Raw genomic sequence first — 17,897 nt, forward strand, 5'->3', positions numbered from 1 at the left:
TGAAATTACGTCGTATCCTTTCATCGATATATTACAAAGATTATTAAAATTGCGTAGATGTAATTTTCGAAAATGTATCCTATACATTTTGAATTACGAGTGAATATGAATTATTGACTAATAGAAAGTAAATTATCTAGGTATTTTGCTGTAGCTCAAATACGACGAATTTTCATATTCCTGCCATAAATTTTCATTCCACCTTTCTTCACATTAAGGCGCATAATTTTATTTATGCACCACGGCACCGGTTCGGTCCGCGATAATAATGCATTTTTTCTATTCGTAAGAGAAACGGGATTCTGTTTCCGTCGAAAAGAAGAAGAGAAAAGGTTCTCTGAAGATCTCAGCGTGATAAAAAAAAGCAATTGAATTTGAAACCAAAGATTCAAAGAGAGAATAGTCGTCAAAATGGAACAAACCGTGTAATATAATGTAAGTTTCACTTGTAAGACTTTAATGTTGCCGTAGACCTTCCTTGTAAAGCAGCGTCGTTAAATCAATCGAGACAGACCGTATTCAATAAAAATCTCGTATTATTTATATTCATGAATTCGACATCGTTATTCGCGAAACGATGAAAATGCGAAATAAAAAAAAAAATTATTCACATTTAGTATTCTCCGAATAATTTATTTTCTTTTTTAATAACGAGTCAACTTTCTCACAATTATTTCCACCTCATCTCTACCTTCGATCATTTATAACAATTTGACACAGTTTTAATTGTGCTCAAAAGATATCTTTTTTATCATAGACAATATTTTGTAGCATTATTTCCATGCAAACACAGATTATTAAGATTGTTTAGAACATAATGCCTTACTCTTTTTCCTCAGGAATTATTTATTCAACAGGTTTAAAATCTACACACAATATACATGGATGATTTTTCTTTACATATATTATTTTTCAACATAATCTCCATCATGGCGTAAAGCTTTAGAAGTTGATGGAGATTATGTTAAAAAAAAATAATATATATTTTTACATAATAATATATATATATTAAATTATTTATAATTAATTATAATTATATTTATATAATAATATTATATATAATAATAAAAAATAATATATATTTACAATATATATATTTTTATATAATATATATTAAATTATTTATAATTAATTATATATTATAATAATATATATATATTTATATTAAATGATTTATAATTAATGATATATAATTATATTTATATAATAATATATAGCAATAAAAAAATATATAAAAATATACACATATATTAAAAATAATATATATATATAATAAAAAAATATATATAGTGTAGATTTGAAATCTGTCGAGTATAATAGTTTCCTAGAGAGAAAAATGTGGGACACATTATTTTCTGAACAATCTAATAGTTTTTCTCGCTGCCCATATACATACCGTTTAAAAATAGACGGGAAATTATCGTACGGAATATTGAATATATCAATTGCGCAACTTGGCCGATAATAGAGCATGTAAGGGATGTTCGGGACACGGCTTGATTGGATGGTAGGTGGGGTCGCAGGCACGTTAGAGCCTCGCCTCGGCCCATCAATCGATATTTATGCCGTAGAGAGGCCGTGCATTGCATTAGGTAGATGCGTAAATGCGCCTCGTTATACACGTTTTGTCGCCTCGTCGAGAAAGCCTCGCGTCGGGATAAGAAAGATGAAAAAAAAAAAAAAAAAAAAAACATCTTTCGGAGTAAAATCCCACACATCCCTGTATCTGAAAGAGCGAATTCAAAGTGAAAAGTCGAAAAGCTGCTATGTGCCCTATTATATTAATAATAATAAAAAAAAGGATTTATGTTGCTCGAGTTACAAGAGAAATAAGAGTAGATTGAATTATTGTCTACGAGGGGATAACGAGAATTATCGCTGTAGAGCGAGTGTAATTTCGAGATTGAGAAGAGGGAGTTTTACATCGCGGCAACAATCTCGCTGTAAGAAGAGTATAATGACAGCACCCCGATATTAATTTCTCGTCTCGAATAATGAGATGAGATAACAAAAGCTCGCTCATGCCGGCAAAAACATCAAAAGAAATGACGTAAGGTAGATTGATTGTTGTAACGAGAAGAGACGGCTGCGCGTCGCGAGGTTCTAAAGGTTAATATAAAGCCGACGATTTTTTCCTTTTTCAGTATGCGGTATATAATTATTGGGAACACCATGGAAAAAAAGAATCTAGAGGAAGACATCGTCGGTTCTTTCGTGGTAAAAGTTGCGACGGTGAAGTGGAAAAAAAAATACGTAGAATGTATATGTGTATAGGTATATAAATTTATTACCTTCATTAAGCTTTTCTGACAAAACATAATGTATTTACATCGTAGAAGCATTCAGCGGAAGCTTTTATGTATATGCCTTCTCTTGTATGTATCAATCACAACTTTTGCTTTATCATTTATACCATTAACAAGATTAATGGCTTTTTCACGAAAAAAGAAAAATAAAAAATAAAAGATGTGTTATTATAAAATAAAAAAGTGATCTTTTTAGTTTCCACTTAATCGTATCGATTGATTTAGGAGGATTTCTTTGTCAAAAGGGTTGTCGAAAATTGAATTCTAATAAAATATTTAATAGAAGTTGTGAGTTTTATTTCCTTCTAACCAATATGAGACTTAAATATATATATTAATAAGCATCCTTTCTATTGATAGCAAATTTCCATCAAATTTAATTTTTTTAACTTAACTAAAATTTGAGAGAAAAAATAAAAACCTAATTTTCACATCCGTTTTTGAAGGGAAAGATATAAGAGTACACTCAAAAAAAATGTATTGAATTCGAATAAATATTTATTTCAATACTGCCGTATAAATCATTTATTTCAAACTAATAATATTGATTTGATGTGAAAAAATAATTATCTGAGATAAGAAAATTTTACAAAACAAATAAATATTTATTTGTTTCAAATAAATAATTTATATAAGACAGTATTGAAATAAAAATTTAATAATTTCTTTTTCAGAGAGTGTGTTTATATGAAAGATCCTTCTTAATATTCGACAAAAAATCGTCTTTTAAAATTTTTCGCACTTATTTAGAATCACCCTGTTCATAATAAAAATGAGAATTTATCTGAAAAATAAATGGAAAAAATAACGAAACTTTTCCGTCTAATTGTTCGAGCGTGTCCAATTCGCTACTCGCGCTTTATTTTCTCCTCCATTCACGTTCTTTCTTTTTCAAGAAAAGAATAGAGATAGAGTTTGTGCTATTCCGCTTATAATCGATAAAACGAATGAAAGCGCGATCGTTCAAGCAAGGTGGCCGGCTAAAACATCTAAAACATCTGCGAAACGTTTAGAGGCTGCACCCAGTTGTCTGGCATTCGATTTTCCAGTTCGGTCAGTTCCGCTTTAACAGCTCGTTGCAAAATTGCAAGACTTCGAGAGAAAAAAAAGAAAAAAAACAAACAAACTCGACGCGTTTTCGCTTGTCGGAGAGTAAAAAAGAGGAGACGGGACCGAAACAAAAATTATTTTCTTCACTTTCATTAAAGATATTGTATCTTCCCACGCGTCGATCTTCTCTCGAGCAGCCTCTATCCGCCTCTACCGATGAATAATTATCGGGGAAACCTCATCTCCCGGGAGAGAAACACGCGCGTCTTCGAGAAATTCCCTCGCTTCTCGAGAAAGTCTGAAGGGAGCTTCAAGATTCCGTCCCACGCGGGACTTTAAGAAGATGCTGCCGTAGTTTTGTTTTACCGACTTTAAGCTAGGTTAGATTCACTTTTTATTGAATATACAGATTGAAAAATCCTTCACAATAAAGTATTATTTTTCTATATTATTCTTTCATATCATCTCTATTGAGAGCGCCATATTTTGTGCACAAATAAACTGCAGAACCTTTGTATTAAATAAGTAATGTTATGAGTTGATGCAAAAAGCCGATAAAAAAAACTGTAATTTTTTAACTTTTAATGTTTTTTATACAAAATTAAGGGGATGCTGCCGTAGTTCTGTTTTACCGACTTTAAGCTAGGTTAGATTCACTTTTTATTGAATATACAGATTAAAAAATCCTTCACAATAAAGTATTATTTTTCTATATTATTCTTTCATATCATCTCTATTGAGAGCGCCATATTTTTTGCACAAATAAACTGCAGAACCTTTGTATTAAATAAGTAATGTTATGAGTTGATGCAAAAGGCCGATAAAAAAACTGTAATTTTTTAACTTTTAATGTTTTTTATACGAAATTACAGCGTTCCTTGTTCATTATTATTACTTTAATTGTAAAGAAGGATTTTCACATCTATATAGCTAATAAAAAGAAAAGCCCTTAAACTCAAAGTTGGGAAAACAGATGTGGTCAGCATCCCCTTAAAGATTATCGATTGGTTTCGCGCGGCACATCCTCGCGGCACATTTTTCGCCAAGTCGGCCTCGTTAAAAGGCTTTTTGCTTAAGTGGAAGCGATAAGGGAAACGAGGACGAGACCAACAGACCACGGCGGTGGAAGTTATACGGGAGCCATAATAATGGGTCATAATAACGATGGCACGTAATAGTCTCGAGAGAAACACGATGCTATGGAAAGTAATTAAGGTAACGTGATGTTAAGATCGAAGAGATTTAGAGTTCCTAAAATATTTCAATTTTAAAAATACATACTTGAAATTATCACCAACATAGATAGAATCGTTCTCTTTTTTTCTCAATATTCGCGTAATCCGGAAAAAAATTTCTGTTTGTGTATGGTAATCACTATTTAACAAGGTGTCTATTCAAATCTTGTGGAAAAATTTCCTGAGAATTCCAGGATCTTCCAGGTATTTTCGTTCAAACGTCCTGGTAAAATAAGAAAATTTGTAGACGCAGCTTTTTAAAATAAGTTATTTATATGCGCTTTCTAATATTTTCTATTCATAATTACAAGTTTTCAAGTGTGCAGTTTTTCTATTAGTATTTAATATAGATTTATTAATTGTAAAATTAATTTGGACAATAACAAAGTGCAATATATCACTATATCTAAACTTCAAAAACATATATACGTAAAAATATAAAATAAAAATATATAATAAGTAATTTATTATAAATATCTTAAAGAATATTATTTATTTAAATTAATTATTTATATTAAATTATTTTTCTCAAATTTTGGCCGAGTTAGAAAAATAAAAATCTTGATGGACATTTGCTACTAGCAGAAAGAGAGGATACTTATTAATATATACTCTTTAAAATTTTCCTAATGGTAAAAGGGGTTAAAACTAGCAACTTCTATTCAATTTTTTATTTCAACTTAATTTTCAATCCCCCTTAATTTTTGACAAAGAATTATTTCCTAAAATTTTTCACATTTATTTAGAATCACTGTTATATATAATTAAGCTTTATTAAATCATTATTAAATGTATTTATTAAATAAATAAAAATAAGGGAATACTAATTTATTTAATTTACTAATTTAATTAAAAAATTTTAATTAATTCATCGATTTAAAAAAATAAAATTTTAATAATATTAATATTAATAATACAATTTAAATATGACAAAGACATATTAGACATATATTTTTTAAATGCTAAATAATAATAAAATTATTAAAGACGCACTTTTAAAAATTCTCTTTGAATGCAAATTAAATTTCATAAGAATCCCCTAATTTTTCAAGATGGATCAATTTCCTAAGATTACAAAGTTTTTAAAATTTTTCCTACGAGTATACACCCTATTTAAATTCCCTCAACTTCACCACAAGTAAAAGTCAAGTAATCCGTAAATGTCACAAGCAAAAATATTATAATCTTCTTGAAATTATTAATTACCATTGAAAACAAAACACCTAGTCTTCCTTGATATGCGGCTTTGAATATTCGCGTAATTCAAAGAAGATTTGCCATTTCTCCGGCAAAAAGACGGGCAGAATCTGCATAAACATCGCACACATTCTTCACGTTAAGTTACGAAATAAACGGGGAAAACAGCTGATTAATTCAACATGCAATCTGCTGTCAAACGAGGAGAGACAAGAGGAAGGATAAATCGGAGACAGCTTAGCTTTAGGATGGATCAGAGATGATGGTACACGATAAGACCCGCGTTTGACGAGACTTGTCCGCGTTGTAGCATGACTCTGTTGTAACCCGTCGTGTACAACCGGCGGTTGTAACATCATCAATGCTGACAAAGCCGTTTTCCCCTTAACCGGTGTACACACAAGATCGTACACAAGATTGTAAACGCGGTAAATGTATTCGAATTTTAATTACATAACGCGACGACCTGTACGCGTACAAATAATACATCGCTATCGCGTAATACCGCATCTCGTCGATGTAATCAGACGCATTTCACCACGGTAATTACCGGATAATATTAGCATTAGACATGCGCGGACAATTAGCGACCGACATTTCGAGAATTGGAGTATTCCATTCCCGATGCTTGATTTTCAACGAGAGAACATACGATATTAATCGAATACATTTGTAATCCATGTTTGGTATCAATTATCAAGTTATTTTTATTCAAGATAGGTTTCGTTGAATTAATTTCGTTTAACTATATAGTTGATTGAGTTACTATATATTTTTGGCGAAAGAGTAAACTCTTGTTACAAATAAAGTAAAATAAAATAAATATACACGGTAGAAAAATTTGTGTTTTCTTGTTAAAAACGGTCCCTCTTGAAATTTTTGTGTTAAATATTTAATACATTCATGTGTTAATTTAACATATTACTGTTCTGTTAATTGAACTTAAATGTTAAATTATTAAAACAACTGAAAAAAAATGTAAAAATAACACAATGTGCATCGATTTTTAATTTTACACAATAAATATGTTTTGCTTTATTAGTGACAAGATTTATCTGTTATTTACAGAATATTAACACAAAAATTTCTGTGGACCGTTTGGGACATGTGATATCTGTTAAAAACAGAAATTTTTCAACTGTGTATGTCATATAAAAGTTAACGAAACAATGTATTAATCGAATACATTTATAATCAATATTTGTATCAATTTATCGATTACCAAGTTTTTTGCGCAAAATTAATTCAAGATAGATTTCGTTAAATTAGTGTCGTTAAATAAATTAGTTGATTGAATTACTTAATATTTTTTTACGAAAGAGTAGCGAACGTTATCGCAACAATAAATTGCATCGAATACGATAATTCACTTTATCATAAATGCATCGTCAAAAGACTGTTGAGGAAACCTTTGTTACATGTGTATGAAAATAAAATAAAATAAAATAAACTAAAATAAAATGAAATAAAATAAAATAAATATATATCATACAAAAGTTAACGAAACAATGTGTTTTAAATTACGCGAACGCTAAACGAGAAAAATCCATTACACCGTTAAATAAACGCGAAACTTTGTGCATGCGTGAGAGAGACGCTCATAACAGCAGAGTACAAAAGATATATTAAAACCATGGTACAATTTGGCAAAAAGATATAATGCGCATGCATATATACGTTGCATCAGAGGTATAACAAAATACGCTGAAAAGCGGAATAAAAAGGAGCAAAAAAATTCCCGGGCATAATTAACCGACAGGAGAAAAAAAAATATCAAAATGTACAGAAACAAATTTCCGCGAAATGAACGCGAAATGTAAAGGATTCCCTCTCTCTCTCGAGGCTCTCGTCGTCAATTCCCTCGCGAGATAATTGTACCAATCCGTCAAAGGGTTGGAAGGAGTCGGTTGAACGAGTGCGGGTTCACGCACAAGTGCGTTACTCGCGCTATTTTCACCGTCAGAGGATCGAAAGGGACGCCCATCATCGGCCAAGCACTCGAGCGAGCTGATGAGACAGCGAGAGAGAGAGAGAGAAGAAGGTCCGGTCGATAGGTCACAGCAAGGAAGGTGAAGTGTGTGCAAACATAATTTCGGTAGTGCTTCGAAAGGGAGGCTCTCTCTCTCTCTCTCGCATCGAAGGCGAATGGCCATCTCCGATTGGCCGGCGACTCGCGATCGATAATTGATTAAATCCTCGAATATTCCTGCCACCATCGAACGAGGGCTGGTCTCTCTTTTCATCCGCGTAAGGATACGGTCTCTGGCTCGGCTGAAAAGTTTCAAGACGGGCGAAGAAGAAGGATAATGCGCGCGGGAATGTATTCGCCGGGTGAAATATATCGAAAAAGAGAGAGAGATTAATGGACGGCTATGACTTCGCGAAAATTCATCCCTTTTCTCGCGATACACCGCTGATAAATTGAATACTCCTGGGATCGCCGATGAATCTTATTGTATAATCGCAATTATCGAGTTTTTGATAATGAAGCTATAGCGAGTTGGGTCTGTGTTGTAGATGTAGGGAGAGCGATATCTTTTCGTGTAAACGTCAATTAGAGATGGATGAAGATAAATCGAGTCTCTCCCCATTTTTTGGTTTATTAATTTTATTATTATTGTCGACTAATTCTAGAAGACTGCAATCCTTTTAAAACTATGTATATGGTTTTAAATATCGTATCAGGTATAGGAGCCTTTTCAATTTATTATTATACAGTGACCGGCAAAAATAAAAAGCTATTTCATATATATAAGACTGGTTTACTTCATAAAGGTAAACAAAAATACGGTACACGTTTTTTTATCATGGAAATTGAAAATTTATTAATTATTTAAGTGTTTTTGATTAAAAAGGAATCATTTGTTTTTAATACTATATTTATTTCTAAATAATCATATATTTAAGGTGACAAAAAGCTAGTTAAGTTATAGTATTTTAATCTTAAGAAACAACAATTTATTTTAATTAATATGTTGAATGTGATTTTCTTTAGCCTTAATAACGTTTAAAGTCTCCTTTGAAAAATTTAATTAAAAGTCCATATCAAGAAAAAATTTCAAAAAGCTACTGAGGCTAAAGAAAATCATATAAACTATTAATAAAAATAACTTGTTGTTTCTTTAAATTAAGATAATATATTACCTTAACTAGCTCTTTTATTTTGTCATTTTTATAAATATACAATTATTTACAAATAAATCTAGTATTAAATAAAAAATAATTTATTTTTAATTAAAAACACTTAATTAATAAATTTTCAATTTCAGTTAAAAAACTTAAAACACATTTTTTTTCCCTTTATAAAGCAAATCAGTTACACGTCAGACACAAGTCTTACACAGATGAGGTATGCAGGTGTGATTGTTTTATTCTTTATTCCGGTCGCTGTACACAATTTTATAAAAAAACTACAAAGCCGATGATGTTTACCGTAATGAATTTTCTCACAATCTATACAAATAGATATTTCTCGCGTTAAACGAAGGGTAAAAATATATCCCGAATACGAGGGAAAAAAATCAATGAGAGTTCGCCCGGCGGCGAGGCCGTGCGACAAAAGTTTTTTTTTTCCACTCACCCTTGAGTTCCATGTCCGTGACCTGGTTCGTCCTGAAAGTGGCCGTCTCCCTGCGGTCGCCGACGACGAAGTAGATATTGGTGTACTCCTCGTTGTCGTTGCTGCCGGTTCCGTTCCTCGCCTCGTGGTCCATGGCCACGCGGATAATTTCGGCCTTGAACCGCCTGCCGCTCCTCGTCGCTCGGCCTTGCTGCAGCTTCCGAGACTACCCGGCCTTGCTACTACGCGGGGCTGCAAAGGTGAAAAACTTGGATGATGTACTTAGGAAAGCCGCCACTCGCGTTAATGGGATCCTAAACGCAGTTGAGTTTCAGTCCTGTTTTACCGACAAAATGTGCGGTTATGTCCAACCATCAATCTATTTATTGGCTATACCGATTATTTTTTTTACTTGAAATTAGAGCACTCACATTTGTTAATATTAAAACTTTAATTTGTACAGGAAAAAGATTTATCAATCTGCATAGTCTCATATATCTGGGTGCAGAATTATAAATTGATAAAGAATTCATAATTCTATACCTATAGATATATGAGACTATACAGATTGATAAATCTTTTTTTTGTACATATTAAAATATTAATATTAACAAATGTAAAAATGCTCTTGGGTGTGATATACTTAGGGGAGCCGCCACTCGCATTAAGGGAATCCTAAACGCAGTTGAGTTTCAGTCCTGTTTTACCGACAAAATGTGCGGTTATGTCCAACCATAAATCTATTTATTGGCTACACCGATTGTTTTTTTTACTTGAAATTAGAGCACTCACATTTGTTAATATTAAAACTTTAATTTGTACAGAAAAAAGATTTATCAATCTGCATAGTCTCATATATCTGGGTGCAGAATTATAAATTGATAAAGAATTCATAATTCTATACCTAGATATATGAGACTATACAGATTGATAAATCTTTTGCCTGTGCAAATTAAAGTATTAATATTAAGAAATGTGGAAGTGCTCTAATTTCAGGTAAAAAACAATCCGTATAGCCAATAAATATGGATTTATAGTTGAATTTAACTTCACATTTTGTCGATAAAATAGAACTGATTAGGATCCCCTTAACAATGTCGAGCGAGTACTGCGGATCGAGCCGCGCAATATTTCGCAATATTACGCTCGCTAAATAAAAAGAAATGTCCTTCGGACACCTTTCGCCCCGATTACACGTTTTCCATTTTTTTTTACTTTCTCTTCGTTATGTAAAAAATTGACAGAGTGGATGCATTAATGGAATAGCGATGATATTTCAGGATTAAGTTTTTAAAGATGTCATACACGTTCGCGCAAATCTATATTTTATATATAGATTTATATTTTATACTACCGAAGCAAAAGGATCTCATTTTTGTTAACTTTGAAAATTATTTTAAATTAAATCAATTATTTCTTTCATTTTTATTTAGCATTTTTAAAAATCAATATTTGTTTTGCTCGCAGTTATAATTAATTAAGATTAAATACGTTTTAAAAATTTCATAATCATGATTTAAAATTTTGTTCCGATTTATACATGTATAACTATATTTAAAAACGCATTTATCTAATTGTGTCATCTATGTCTAAATAGAATTTTTCAAAAAAAAAATTTATTTTATATTAAATGTTATATTAAATTTTAAAGTAATATGAATTTTTATATAAAAAATTTTCACACATTTTGATATATTTTTAATCTTACGAAAATGTGTGAATGTACGAGAGAAAATAGAATTTTGTCACAAGTTTCGTCGCAAATAAATAATGCAGCCTAAAATGAACTTTGAAAATCGCTTTATTTATAGGGAGGAGAAGAGCGATCTGCTCTCGGAGGGCAGGCAAGATAACTCACTCACCTTTGGTCGGGTGTGGAGGGGTAACAGCACCCTCGGCGAGCTCATCGTCGCATCGCCGGCCCGGCGGCGGCGACGACCGGGCCACCCCCGATTATCGCACCTGTCAAGCTCGTATCTGCTGCCACGCGCGACACCTGCCGCTCGTTTCGGGTCTGGAAAACGACGTACCGGGAACGCGTCGCGAGCGACGACCGACGACGATGTGGCGGAAGCGACGATGTGGCCGATCGCTCGTCCACTACCAGCCGGCACCGCGTTTCCTCATGGTCCATTCTGCAACAGGAGAGTCGAAGTGTCGATGAGTCGATGAACGCGGCGTGAAAATGCTTGGAAAATATCAGGGTTTGTGCTCTGTTATCTAAATAAAATTTGGTATTTGGTATTAGACAATATGGGATCTGAAGAATTTTTATAAGAGTTTCTCAGATTAATATTTACCACAATAAAAAATAGGTGAAATTAATCGAACATATTTTATATCTTATATTGTGGTAGATATTAATATATTTCATGTTTTATTAATTTTTAATATATTTTATTGTGATCAATATTTAATCAAAGAAACTCTTATAACATTCTAAATAAAATTATATAAATGACCATCTAGATGAAGTTTTAGCGTCATCTTATCTTTTTATATATTATAGATAATAAAAATATGTATTATCTATATCTGCATCTTAGATAAAAAAAAGTATTCTCTTTACTAAATTATCTAAAATAATTTTTAGATAATTTTGATTTAGAATCATAGCATATAAAAATACTTGAAGAGAACTTCAAAAAATTATTTGCATTTCTGTACATTCAAATCAGGATTATTAATCATACTCTAAATTAATATCTCGTCAATGTATAATATCGACAATCAAGATTTAAATGCTAGAACTCGCGAATCGGATCTGTCTGCAATAAAAGAAATTTCCAGGATAACACAAGGATATAAAACGGACATGTGCACGAAATTGCAGATTAGCCTGCACGTTATCAAAGCGGGATGCGCAGCTGTGGTCAGGTATTTATCGCCTTTAACTTGTCGGAACGAAAGTGTTCTGATTACAGGGTATGTCGCAAACTTTCCCTGACAACGGTATTCAAAGTACGGGTTGCACCGCCATCCTGCGAAATTTGCATAGTTACGCACGAAGCGAGATGTATTTGTCGTGGGAAACAACGGTGAAGTTTGACAAGACACTTAAAACACCGCAAGTATGCTGGTACAATCCCTTTCTAAAAAAAGGCATGCAAAGTCGATTATCGCAAAATTGTTGCCACTTTTCCGTGATGCTGTTTAGTTGTTTCGATTAACATTGTGTGTTATATTAATAGTATCAAACAACGCGAAGCACGTGCTTGTGTTGTCTGATGCATAACAAAAATTCAGAAATTAAAATTATATATATAATTAAAACTCGGTAAATTAAAATTATGTACGTAACAGACATTCGAGAATTAAAATTAAAATATATAAAATACATAATAAAATATAAAATTAAATTATAACTGTTTAATATAATATACTATAGCATCATTTATACCTGCATTATTTTTTAATAAAAATTATTGAATTGTATTTCTCAAATTTGTATTAGTATTCTACTATTAGTTTACTATATTAACAATAATTTGCTATCATAATTAAATTGATAATTTGATAAATTTGATAATTACATTTGACAAAACTGAAGATGATTTATGAGTCGACACAGTTACTTTTACTTGTAACTTCCTATTGTATTAACAAATCTGCTTATAAATACTAAATTTATGTAGCATATATACTCGTATATGTATATCATTTAGCGCAATCTAACCAAATATAATATTATGCACGCAAAGTAAAGTTATATTATTCTTTGATAATAAAATTTAAAAAATTGCGACGCATGCATGCAAAAATTATTATTGCAATCAATGCATAAAAAATATATCAATTAATTATACAATACATAAAAGTTCGATATTTAAACCTTTTTTACAGAAAATACGAACGAAGAAATAAAATTTTCTACAAGAATTTTTTGTGATTAAATATCTACGTTTTCATTAGACTCGCGCGAAACTCCATAGCCCCTACATCCATTGGGATCGCGATACCTCGCACGAGAATCAGTCGCGCGTGAGCCGCGCACTGTGTCAGACGTGGAGGATGTATTAGTCCGATGGAAAGGATCGACATTTTTGCGTGCAAAGTGCGCGTTTGTTTTGTCTAGTTTTAATAAAATTCACAATTAAATAATTGCAAAGCAAAAGATTTTTATATCTATAATTTTATTTTTCTTAATTACTCGAACCTAAAAAATAATACTGACAAAACTAAGATATAATAAGCTATATTACAATATTTTTGTGTGGCAAAAGCTGAAACGCTTTAATTAAATATATTTTTCTTAATTACTCGAATCTAAAAAATTGTATTAAAAAAATCAAAATATAATAAGCCATATTACAAGCTTTATCATTAAAAAAATTTAATAATTAACGCATTCCTTTATATTTATGTACACCCTCTGAGAAAAAAGGAGGACATTTCTCTCGAAAATAATTTGTCTTGCACGGGAAACTATCCGGGTTAAGCGACGCGACTCTCGAGAGTTTTCCTTACCAGGCGTTTAATTATATCCCGACTACAATTTAAAGATAGCTATACATATATAAATGTAACATTACAAGAGTATTCTGAAAACTTTAAATTCAACGCCGACACATTTTCAGAATGAAGAAAAGCAATTTACGTCGATGAGGGGTAAAAAGAATAGAGAGGAACCTGGGGAAGATTTACGCAAAGGAAAACTTTTTCAAGACGATACGATATCGAGGACGAACGCAAGGATGACCGCGCGAACCTGCTGCGTGACGCGGAAGCTAAAGGCGGAGAAGGAAAGCGGCTTTCGGGGATGGAATCATCATCCCTCTCGGCCTACCACACCCTAGTTGCACGTGGGCGTGAAAAATTTACGATTTCTTTGCTCAAGGTCGCAGAGGTAGAAATTAGAGATCGCAGTAGAGCCGGTGCCACCCTCCCACCCTCAAGATGTCAGGTGACGTCGCCTCGAAAGCGAAGACGTATGAGCGGCTTCGTGAATTTATCACGAACATCGTAATTCCTTTAATATTAAATTATATTTTTATTTTTTTAAGCTCTCAAATTACGGTAATGTCAAAAGCAGGTATCGACTTTTCCATTAGGTTCCAACGCGGGCCTTCTCATTATCAAGATCTGTATCGAAATAATCGTAGTCGACATTACCTAAAGATCTAGTGCCAATTTTAATCCCGAATATAATTAAAAAGCTATATACATATATATACTATATATATAAATATATGTATATAACACGCGGTTAAAAGAGGATTTAAATTTTAGATAGAGAGTAATTTGCAAGGCGGATCTGAATTCATCGCACTTTCACTCTTCGAAGGATATTTATAATGAAAAATATTTTACAAGTACGCGTAGAAAACAACATTTTATTTAATGTATTTCTAAAATGGATATAAAATACTCTAATGGAATTAATTAATTTAACGAGCATTTGCCATTAATTAGAGAATTTGTAATTTAAATTCGCCGTCAATGCGATATTATTTATAGATCTAATAATTAGATCTTTTGGTTGCATCGAACAATCTCAATCTGGCTTTAAAAAAAAAATAAAAAAATAAAATATCGTATCTTGATGTTTTATCGGTTGGGTGAGTTTATAACCGAGATTTTCAGAGTGTCCCGAGGGTATGCTCGACATAAAAAGACGAGGGGAAGGAAGAGGGAGATGGTCGAAGGAAAGTAATCATTCCTCGGCAAAGTGGCTAACTATGACGCGTAATATCCGCGCGGCTTTAGACTCCGGCTTTCAGCAAATTTCTGCTCTCAGAGGCGAGCCGAGTCAGCGAAGAAGATCGTCGTGTCTAATTGGATCGAGTGCTTTCTCCCTTAAAGGAACGCAAAAAAGTGAGCTTAATAGCAGCAATAATGACGTGTTACTAATTTTCGCGCTGCTTGTTTCCCGCAGAAATAACAATTTTAAAAGTGTAGTAATATATCGCTTAAAGTTATTACAAGCAGAAAAAAAGCATCGTGTTCTTAATAAATAAAGTGGTGAAACAAGAAATAAGAGGAACGCATTGAAACTAACTATTAATTAAGAAAGAATGCTATGAAAATTATTATTATGAATTATTTCAGTTCTAACACGTGTGTGTTTTTTAGAATTTATGTTTTTCTAAAACTATTCATGTTTTTATAAATCTCAGTGGAGATTTGTCTATTTGCACAATTACGATAAAAATGTAAAATACTTGAAATAGAAAACAAATATAATTACATAAACTATTTTTTCCACTGATTTATAAATTGTTGATTTAAAATAAAATAATTTGTATACAAAATATATTATAATTAAATAAAATATTTTAAAAATACTTTATTTAATTTTATACGCACTAGAGATAAATGTTTCATCAATATTTGTCTAAATTTGATATCACACAGAAATCCTGATTATAATCATTTAAAATAATTATTTCTCTCGTTGCATGAAAACAGTAAAATGTTTCAAAAAATATTATTTTCACATCTATATTATATCCATTAAAAATATAATAATCGTAATAATTTGTATCTATTTATATATTTTTATATATAAGTATATATATTGTATATGTATTTCTATTTATTGCTCTTTCATTCATATTTAAATGGTCCTTTATTCACGTTAAGTATTAAATATTCATGTATATTAAATCATACTGTATTTTAAATTAACATTAAATAAATGATTATTTTTAGTACATAATATTTAAAATAATATTTTTTGAAATAATACGCTAAAAATAATATTTCAAGCAATGTGTCATTCACACACATGTGCAAATTTAAATAATTTCTAAAAATACTTTAAATAACAAATTTTTTATTTTCCCGAAAATATTATATTTAATAATTATTATTTCAATTACATAGTTTCACATTTTTGTCGATTATTCTTACGAAATACAAATCTTCAATTATTTAATTTTAATAATTATTTTTTATAAACAAATTTGTTCCGGGCTAACATCTAAAATAAAATTTAAATTAGTTTCCTTACATATATATATATATATATATATATATATATATATATATATATATATATATAATGCAGAATTACGATAGAACGAATATACGATTATACTCGTACGAACTTCTTCGGTTCGCATCTGAAGTCCCATCACATGATAACATCTATGTTTCTTTATACGGCAATCTGTTCCAGCCGGTTGAAACCAGCTCGAATAAAAGCTGTCGGCTCCAGACGATGACGCTGGTAACGTACAAGAGAGCCGAATAAAATCTGCCTGGGCGGCCTGGGGATTTGTCGTGACGGTAGCGATCGTCATGACGATAATTGGATTGCCACTAGTCAGTTTCATACCTGATAACGCGGCGGGGATAAAAGAGGTGAGCTTCATAATCGAATGAGGTGCACCGGATATGCATCGACGGCGAGGGCTCGAAGCCATAAACCAATCAGCGTCCGCGAGAGATAGAGATTCGACCCCGGAAACACGATCGTAAATAAACCTTTCACATATGGGAATACAGAGGAAAACGATGCGGTTGTCGTTCCTGCCATAATTTTTCCGCATCAGGAAAAAATTTGAAAATAATAGTCCGGTAAAATTAGACTTGAAAAGGGCAAAACTTCAAAAAAATTATAATTAAGCTGAATTTTTGTGCAAACCTTTATTTCGATGTTCTAATGAAATCCTGAAAAGTACCCTGAATTTCAGCTAGGGCGTTTTTATGGGAGTGAAAAAAGGTAAATTTTAGTTTTTTGCCATTATCTATCAATTTTTTAAGAAAAATAGTTATTATCTAGGATCCTATTATTATATAGAAATTGATCGTTTCAAAGATATAGAGCATAAGTCTGAAAGAAAATGCGCAGAAAAATTATATTAAAAATATTGCAACATTACCGTACGTTTTACTAAAAAACAATTCGTTGTACGAAAAAAAGTATAATGACCTTTTTAGTAGAGAATTTTACGAACTACAATTTTGATAATAACTATTTTTCTCGAAAAAATGATAGTTTTCGAAATAATGGCAAAAAACTAAAATGTATCCCCTTTTATCTCCCATAAAAAACCTGGCTAAAATTAAGAGTACTTTTCAGGATTTCATTAGAACATCGAAATAAAGGTCTCCACAAAAATTCAGCTTGATTATAATTGTTTTGAAGTCAAAGTCTAATTTTACTGGGCTATAATGCTTGCGATCAAAAAAAAAAAGAGAGAGAAAAGTAATAATTTGATTACGTGCAAATGAACGCGTGTTCTTCGGCCCTATCCTGAGGTCCTTCTAACGAAGGATTGTCGCGGCGAATAACAAAGTTTATTGTACAGATTATTTGCATTCGGAAAGTGCAGCGGCTCGAATGTCACGGCCTACTCTCGTTTGCTCTACGCAGAATTGTGAAGAGCAAATAATAAAATGCCACGTCTTCTCCCGCGTTGATTAAATGACGCGCGCCGCTATATTGTTTCTGCCATCGGATCTTTAATCGTCGGATTATTTTTATAGAATATTATATAGATCGTCTCTCTTCTCTTTCCCTTTAAACGCGAACGCGCGCATATATGAATTGGAGTGTCAATTCTCTTTGCATTTATTTTTTAGATTGGATATAACCGATATAGA

General features: G+C 31.7%; 1 protein-coding gene across 3 annotated transcripts in view; it reads right to left on the reverse strand.

Annotated features, from left to right (window-relative positions):
* Pde9 (phosphodiesterase 9) overlaps nucleotides 1-17,897 on the reverse strand; it is a 268,013-nt gene that overhangs the window by 49,879 nt on the left and 200,237 nt on the right. For all 3 annotated transcript variants that reach the window (XM_085484695.1, XM_085484696.1, XM_085484694.1), the window contains 2 exons: nucleotides 11,210-11,482; nucleotides 9,369-9,599 (listed from right to left, as the gene is read on the reverse strand). In XM_085484695.1, coding sequence (XP_085340821.1) covers nucleotides 9,369-9,501 — 133 coding nt within the window. In that variant the 5' untranslated portion in view covers nucleotides 9,502-9,599; nucleotides 11,210-11,482. The remainder of the gene's footprint in view (nucleotides 1-9,368; nucleotides 9,600-11,209; nucleotides 11,483-17,897) is intronic.

The sequence above is a fragment of the Nylanderia fulva genome, unplaced genomic scaffold (assembly GCF_048542155.1).
Source record: "Nylanderia fulva isolate GAGA-0341 unplaced genomic scaffold, ASM4854215v1 Scaffold31, whole genome shotgun sequence".
NCBI lineage: Eukaryota > Metazoa > Arthropoda > Insecta > Hymenoptera > Formicidae > Nylanderia > Nylanderia fulva.